At 40.3% G+C, this 9,048-nt stretch overlaps 1 protein-coding gene across 1 annotated transcript in view; it reads right to left on the bottom strand.

Moving 5' to 3' along the window:
- Positions 1–864: 864 nt before the first annotated feature.
- Positions 865–9,048, bottom strand: part of XYLT1 (xylosyltransferase 1) — a 400,682-nt gene continuing 392,498 nt past the window's right edge. The window contains exon 12 of the mRNA XM_075899380.1: positions 865–8,114. Within this exon, the coding sequence (XP_075755495.1) occupies positions 7,792–8,114 (323 nt within the window). The 3' untranslated portion in view covers positions 865–7,791. The remainder of the gene's footprint in view (positions 8,115–9,048) is intronic.

The raw sequence follows: 9,048 nt of genomic DNA, 5'->3' as shown, positions 1-9,048 counted from the left end.
TTTCATCATTTGCTAAGGGTTATAGGAGCATTCAAGTCTCCCTTTTGCCCAAAGGGAAGGTCATTTTTTTCTTGAAGACTGCATTTGCAAGCAATTCCAATTGTATTTGTGAAGGGCTGGCTGACAGCTACACAGGTCTGAGTTGTAACAGAAATCTCAAGGTGCCTTTTATTAGGTTGGCAACAGAGAGACAACATCTAACTTTCCACTACAATTTAAGGCCACATTTAAAAAAGGATGAAAGTAAGGCTTTTTTTAATTGGGCAACTCACAAGACATTACAATGTAAACATACACTTCGAAATTCAAAATTATACAAGCTATGCTCTGGGAAATCTAAACCAAATTTCAATTTTTGATCTTTAGGCTTGGGCCTTTTATGTAGGTAAACATGAAAAATAATACACAAAAATTGCAGTTAACTTTCTCCTCCAGAATATTCCCAGCAAACTGAAGGTGCCCTTCTTACAAAAGAAACTGCTATCTTCTCCGTCAAGGGTGTTAATTACAACAGAACCAAAGACAAGGAAGTCATTACAATGTACAAATGCAGCGCAATGATCCGTGCGGAAAATTGTTACTCTGTTATCAGAGGCACCTGTACAATATCTTGCTGTTTATTTGGCAAGGTTACAAGTAATACTTCTAAGTTGTAACAAAACAGAGAGAGAATTTGCATAGATTGTACATTCAGCTGAAGGAGATTTCGGGTACCTTTTTTTGATGATGATGTCAGGTAAACTTGTTTGCAAGCGTAGTGAGGTAGCACCTTTCATAGCACCCATGGGCAAAAAGAAGGTAACCAAGGCTTAAGCGAACAGCAAAGAGCAACCTATACAATAGTTGGTATAAAAGAACCATAAAACCAGGGAATCTGCAGTATTACAGCATCACAATTCATCATACAAAACACCACATGTAACTGAAAATAGCTTAAATGCTACCATGGCCCTTGCGTCCGCTAACATGAACATCTCCCTGTTTCAGTTTAAAATGTTTTAGACCTAATACCCCTTCTCATTCACACCAGTTGTGAATCAGGAGTCACTCCAATGAAGTCAATGGAGTCAAACCAATGGAAAGCGGTGTGTGAGGAGAATTGAGTTGTACTCCTACAACATAGACGAATGCAATTAACCATTCAAATCTCCCTTTGTACTCTGCACCATAATGAGGTGTTTGTGATTGCTCAAGCGACACAATGAACAAGATTAACCCAAGATTTTCATACCCTGGGCCAAGATCAACCATCCCATGCAGAACCTGCAGGAGAGGGCTGGAGGCTCTCTTGGCAGAATTTTCCCCACATCGTCCTCTCTGCCCAATAAAAGGAGGGAAAGGAAGGGGGTGGGGGGAGAGAGAGAGTTAGTCCTCTCACAAACCACACGGCTCTGCTGGGATATATGTGGGTGCCATTTACAGGCCATGGAGCCCCAGATCTCCTGCTGCTGCAGTGTAGTGTGGCCCTACTGTGACTGGGGATATCTGTGGCTGCTCTGGGTGACCTCTTTTATAAAGGAACCCCATTGTGGCAGAAGCTCTGCTGAAAGAACACAGCAAGAGGCTGTATTCTCAGAGAATTCCTGCAGAGCCAGTGAGGGGACAATGCAACCCTTCTCCCCCTGATCCTTTTCTTTCCTAATTCTGGGTCACCTATTCCCTACATCTAACTCCCTCCCCCCATGGAGCCCAACCCACAGAGAACACTCTTTGTAGGTCCTGAGAAAAAGGGGATAATACTGCCTAGTCTACTGCTGATGCTTGAAGTGTTCCTATGAAGAAACATTCTAACCAAGGTGAAAGCAACTTAAATTTCTTACAGGTACTGTCCTATTGCAACCTGGGTCCCTGCCAGCTCTTTTAAATGGCTCCCTGCTGGCTTTTGCTGAAGCTCAGCCACCTCTTACTAGAGCTGCGCACAGGGTGCATCCTCCCTTACTTTTACCGGTGATCATACACACCCTTAAGGCTATGTTTGGGGCCTAGGATCATTCTTTAGTAAAGATGAAATGAAATCATACATTAAAATGTTACTTCCCAATAGCAAACTAGAGTAAGGAACCTTGGAAGTTGCTGCTAATTACCTCCTGATTCATTTGTCCTTTTCTGTAAAAATAAACGGTGGGAAGATGATGATTACCAGCACCGTCATGGGGCCCTTTTACCTCTCTTCACACTGAACAAACTGATTTGCTTTCAAAAGCAAACTTTTCTGATTTATATCTGGGGTTTCAATGCAGTCTGGGGGGTTGGGTCACAAGGGGTGGGAGGTATGAAAATTCCAGTCTACACGTTCAGCAATAATGCACAAACATGTATGGGTGTGAGAATTACTCTCTGATCTACAGCCACCATTTGTGTAAAGCACCAAAAACAACACAGGCTGGGACAAGACCGTTCTACCTGGTGACCACAAGTGGACATGTTACCTTTTTGATATACATTACAGCCACAAAAGCTGTGCTATGCCTTCATGGGAGAGTGCCTGCTTTCAAACCACTGCACTAAAAACAGAATGGTGGCCGGTGTGGCACAAGCGGCAGCTAAGATAAGCAGCCCAACTCCTGCCTGACCCATCTTGGACATAGTTGGGTGGCTGGCCCGAGCAGCTGCCACCACACAGCAGAGCTACCGTGTGTCTGTCAGCCTGTGCTGGGAATCACATCTCCAGGGGTTGTGCAGATGCATCTTAAGGCACAGGACCTGATTGAGCCTTGGTATAAGGGCTGTCCCTGCCACTGGAATGAATGGAGAGTTACCACATAGGCTGTGTCTAGCTACATCCCTCTTTCAAAAGAGGGATGTAAATTAAGCAGATTGAAAGTGCAAACTAGGTGCAGATTTAAATATCCTGCATTTCATTTGCACATTTGCATCCGACCGCTGTTTCAAAAAAGGACGTTTCAGACGTGAAAACACAGTCTAGACATGGTGCTTTCGAAAAAAAACCCCACCTTTTTTGAAAGATCCCGTACTCCTAATTTTTTCAGGAGTACGGGATCTTTCAAAACAGGTTTTTTTTTTTTCTGAAATAACAGCATCTAGACTGCGGTTTCACTTTCGAAATACTCTTTTTCAAAACAGCGATCGGACGCAAATATGCAAATGAAGCGTGAGATATTTAAATCTATGCTTCATTTGCACTTTTGATCTGCCTAATTTACATCCCTCTTTCGAAAGAGGGATGTAGCCTACACGAGCCCACAGGGTCCAAACAAAATAAAAAGCTGGGTCTGATTTTTAATCAAAACTAAGATCCAATAATGCCAGTGCTTCTGACCCTGGAAGGGAAATGATCAAGGAGTTTAACTTCCCCTTTGTTGTTGCAATATAGAAACACTGCTCTGTCTCAAGCTTATTTTAAGGTTTGGTGCTTCCTTCACCCTGCTTTTCCTCCTTTTGTAAGCTTTGAATTTTCTCAGTTCTTTGAATCAGTGACTCTAGTGCCCTCTTCCCTATAATAGCGGATAAAAGGGATTGTGATGTTACTGGTACCATTAGATTTCTAAAGATGGCCGAAGGCTGAATACACATTAGCTGATCCTTTGGAAGATGCAGCAGGATCACCATTAATGTGTAATTACATCAACAATCTTTACAGAAGTTTTGCACATCAGTATTTAGGAATGATAAACTGTAACACCCTACTACTGTATATCCCTCGCTCACTAAGCCTAGTAATAGACAATAGCTTGTAGTAGCACTTGCTAATGAGGGAATTGTTAGTGGACTCTTCCCATTCAGACCCACCTCCCACATGGAACAAAAATGAGGACATGATTTTAATACTAAAAATATCACACACCTGAAACCTAACATATACATATTATTACCGTACATGCAGTCAAACTTTATGAATAAAAGGAACTAACTGGTCATTTGAACTAATTTCTGTGAGCCTCAAGATATAATATCACCACATAAATAGGTCTGCAACTGCATAGCACTAGGACTGACTTTGGATTTAATTCATTAAAAAAATGTATGCAGATGTTCTGCGTTTTGCCACATTTCTTTCTGACTTGAATCAGACTGGCTGATTGTACAAGTGTCGCATGTCTACCTAGCAGCAGGGGCAGGGTGTTTAAGTGAGCACATCACTCCACACAATGCCTTTGGAAATACTCTCTGCTCCATATGTGCATATGGAAATACATTCTCCTCCCAAAGAAGGCATATGGCCACAGCTGGCTTTTAAATGGAATCTCATAAAATGCCACTAGCCAGCACGCTCTGAAAATAATACTAGAACTTCAAATGAACATGTGTGTAACTTGTTTATTTTGTATAAACTGAAACGCCCTGCTCCGAATTCTCCTTTTTACCAAATGTAAGATCTGTGAAAGTGATTCTTTTCTAACAAGACATAATGTTCATCACAGGTATCAAGTCCCTGCTGCTTTAGAATGAGAAGAACCACTGAGCAGAACCTGGATTTTAGTAGTGCTGCCCTGGCAATAATTCTGGAGCAGACTCTGTTTGCAAATGGAAATAGTCTGGCTTGCCATGATTTTTCACTTCATAATTTATAGGACTTTATGATATACTGTCCAATATATTTTATATTCCTCAGTGTCTGTAGATTAATAGCTAGGGTAGAACATGGTCATTTGGCTCTACACACCCACCGCAAATAATGCTGCAAACAGAGATGCTCCTGAAGTCTCATTCTCTTCTGCTTTTAAACCAGGCAGGCTTTATTCATCGCATTCTGTTGTATTTCCTCTTCTGCTGGGCTGGGGTCTACAGACCATACTCAGAATCACCCAGCAACAGATGTTTGCCTAAGAAGGGCCGCAGGATTTTACCTTTTATTTTTACGTCTAGTATTTTAATGGCAGCACTGGCATTGCCAACTTGCTTCAGCACATACACTGCTAGACTCTTTTTGTCATTTTGAAAATAAAATAGCAAAAAATATTTCTTTTGAGATGCCTACAACATAGCATAAAATGTACAGAGATATGTCAGCAACAATTTGGGGGTTTTCCATTGCAAAATAGGAACTAAAACCAAGTCCTCCAAATCTGGTAATATTTCAAATGATACAAGTGATGGCTCCCATTCTAGCCATCAGAGAGAGGCTAGGTTTTTTCCCAACTTCTGTTTGAGAAGTTTAATAATAATAACTTCACAACAAAGCATTAAAAACACTCATTTTTAAGAATAAAAAAGTATCAAATTTAAAAAACTGGTTAAACTGTATATATGGGAAGGAGGAAGGAGCGTGTTTACAAGATACTCCAGATCGCATGAGTTCATCAGCAGATTTAACTGGAATGATCTAAAGACTAGCAGAGTAGATGACTTTTATTATTTATACCCTAATCCATGACTGAGTGTGATAATCTCCACTTGATTTGCAGAGCTTTAGTCACTGCAATTCCCTTTGGGTAATGTGGCTAAACCCCTAAATTCACAGTGGAGATTAATGGTCCCCTGGAGATTTGGTATTTGTGATGGAATGTTAGATAAAAATGATTCTTTTTTTTAAAAGAAGCACAGAAAGAGAAGTATTGTTCTGTTTCTATTATATAAACCTGTTGGCAGCATTGGTTTGAAGAACACACTCACCGTAGAGCCAGCTGAAAAACAGGAACATTGTTTAGACATAAACTTTCCAACCAGCTCTAATCATTACTAGCTTCCCTAGAACTACCGCTCTCGTGACCGTCAAAATCAAGAAGGTAGAAAGTAAAGGAGGTGTGAGGGAGAAAAGGCCTTTTCTTAATAAAGGCAGCTTTAGTTTGTAAGATAAAATCTTCAAGCTGCAAAAGCAGCACCTACTAATTAGTCATTGACTAAAACATAAAAAATAAATATCTAAACTGTTCCTCCTATGCATCCACTTTTGTTCCAGATAAACAATTAAATGCTCGGCCTTAATGCCAGCACAGCTGACATTGCAATTTCAAGTCCAAAGCAAACTACAGGAGCTTTAAACCAAACGGAGAAGAATATAACGAGCCATTGGGACCTCTGTTTTATGGTCATTTTGCAACCATTATTTAAAAGAGAATTCAACCTTTTTTGTGGTTATAAAAAGATTTAAGAGTCTACTTCCTCCCTGATGCACGAGTTTAACTCTCATTAGTGCTAACAAAAGTTATTTATGCCGCAGAAGGGAAAACAGACACCTTACTTTATTAAATTAACAGACTCTGTTATAACTAAAATCATCAAGGTTCCTTGAAGTTTCTGGATACGTTGTACTCAAGGGACCATAAAATAAAAGTGCACATTACATGCCTAATGCTTTAGCTGGAGATGAATTTGCATATAATAGTATTTTTAAATGTCCTCAGAAATTAAAATTGGATTTTTTTCAGTGTTGAAAAATGAGGTTCAAATGATGTACCACATCCATATTTGAAACAAGATGCAGCCTGCCAAAAAGTCAAAAGGACAATACTGGCAAGGTTAGAGCTTGTTAATAAAAATAAATAAAAACACTGCAATATGGCATTGCTCTCCTTCACTCCATTCATGGCTTCAGGCATGTATCTCCTTGATACTCAAGGTGCCACTCATCACAACCTTCCAGATGTACTGAGCAATCTCAAAACTATCCTTCTTTGTGAATTCTGGCAGGTCTGAGACTAACGGAGGCAATTAGTGTGAGACTAGTTAACCACGGCTTAAATTAATGCAGAATCAGCACGCTGCATAATCAGGCCCCAGTCTTTCCCACACTGAAATTAACGGAAGAGCTCCCAAACCCGAATCATTAAGGACCAGATTCTGCCATTCTGACTGACTTGGAGTAGAATCTGAAACTGTCAGTGGGCCAGTTGAACCCAGTCCAGCTACTCCTGCAGAAGAGTATGCAGGAATGCGAGTATCACAGCCCAGTCCCGAGCAGCCACACATTCCAATTGCATGCACAAACCACCTGATGTGTGAGGAATCTGCACACCTGCTTTTACGCAGACGGCATTCTGTGTGGATTTGTTTTTAAATGCAGATTGCAATGGTGACAAGATTCTGGCTTTTGAGTAACAAGAATGTTTGTTTCTAATACTGCAAGTGGTGTTTAGACCTTGTAGTGACTAAAGGCTAATCACAATAGGACTAAAAGTAGAGTTTTACAACATTCATTTTGCTTAGCGATCAGAAAGTAGATGAGAATGTTTGACCTCTCTAATTGAGAGGGGAAGCCTAATTCATCATTCTGCTAATCTGGTTTCTATGTCAGAGTGATACGCTCTGGTTTGAAACTGGAGTTAACACAATGAAGAATCAAGCCTAGAATTTCTTAACATTGTACAAATAGGGAGTGTTCCCCCCCCCCCTTTTTTTTTTACATCTTGTAAAACCTTTTGACTATATTTTACAGCTCAGTCTTCCAATTGAATATATATTGGAGTCTCCGGTTATTTATGTTAGAAAAATAATTAAAATATAAAATATTCAAAATAGACACAGGTATTTTTGAAAGTTTTTTTTAGCAGCTGCTCCTTTTTTACCCTCTGAACATACTAACATGCTATGTTACCATTTCATAATCGGGAAAAATAGAAAATGTTGGAGCCTTTTGGATACAAAATGAATGAGGTAAGACTGTGACTCTATGAAAGTTACAGAAGAGATGCACAGTGCCACTGAAGCTTAGACTGATGGATCTAAAGGAGAAACAATGCCAAAGATTTTGTCAGATTTTTTAAAAATTATATAGAGATGAAAAATAGACAATAAAAAGTTCTATCAAGGTTTTGGAATCTGTAATCAGATTAATAGAGAAGCAAGGTTAAATTCCCTTTTAAAACCTGTGCCAAAGAAGGGTACCAGATGCTACCTCAAACGCCCATCAGGTTTAATGGGGCCCAGCTCTGACTTAGGGTCTGGGCTCAGGGAGCTCCAAGCTGTTTGAGTGCAAGCCTGCATGACTGGACAGGATGTTGGACCCGTGCTACAGACATCCACAGCTGACCATACGTTGCTGACCAAGGTGTCCACCCAGTTTTCCAGCTTGGTGCCTATGAGCGCAGCATTCTTTTTTGCCTGGTCCACTTGAGCTGCCTTGATAGGGATATTTAAAACCGGATTCAAGCCTTGGAAGCTCTGCTCCATGTATGCGTTCTTAGGAGGCCCACTGTGCAACTTCATGGATTCTTCTGAAAATACAAAGAAATAAAGCCTTATAACAAATATGGCATTTGGGATCTAGTTCGAGGACCTAACCAAAATGCAAAGGTTTCTAGTGCACAAAACTTCATTTCCATAGCATTGACCAAGATGTTGAGATTCCTGCGTAACTAAGACACGTAGTTTCTTGGGCTCAGGCATTTCGATCTCACATGCTCCAAGGTTTTCCCCCACACAAACAAAACCTCATATCATGATAAGGCTGCATTATCAGAATAATAAGGAGGTTGATTTGAAAGTAATATTATTATATTAATTATCTGTGTTGTTGTAGCTCCGAGGAACCCTAGTCATGAACCAAGACTGTATTCCCCTTGATGCTATGCATACACAGAACAAAACAACAACTCATTCCCCAAGACCGTGTCTCAATTTCAAGACTACTTACAGAATCAGATAAAATAGGGGAAGTTCAGAACTGAAACTTAGAACCACGCTCAATTCTGTTCTGAGTCTAGATGCCACAATTTCTAACTGGGTTCTAAACTTGGCAAAAAGTATTCACCTATCCCAACAGGAAACATAGATGGGTTGTCTTGAAGGTTAAGGACATGAAATGAGAATTTGGACAAGGAACTCAACAGGAGGCACAGAAAACCACTAGGATCATCACATCAAAGCTAGAGGATCAAGGAACTGTATTTCAAAGGAGAAAACAGTTAAATAATATTTGGCACAAAAAAGGCTGCCTGACTTTTTCAGACCTTAAAGTGTTATCTTAAAGTGTTTGGTTTAGAAGAAGGGCTGAGAGTTGAGGCTGTTTATTCCCCCCCGAGGATACATTTATTGGCTTGACCGGCCTCCAAAGACTGGGTGGTACCATTCCCAGAATTTGAAAAGATAACATCTGTGTTGGACGGTATCGATGTTACGAGTGACCCCAATGTGGTTCCTGGAAGCACT

Source organism: Pelodiscus sinensis, chromosome 16 (genome assembly GCF_049634645.1).
Source record: "Pelodiscus sinensis isolate JC-2024 chromosome 16, ASM4963464v1, whole genome shotgun sequence".
In the NCBI taxonomy this organism is placed as follows: Eukaryota; Metazoa; Chordata; order Testudines; family Trionychidae; genus Pelodiscus; species Pelodiscus sinensis.
The sequence above is the reverse complement of the archived record's forward strand: the minus strand, read 5'-3'. Positions and strand labels throughout refer to the sequence as shown.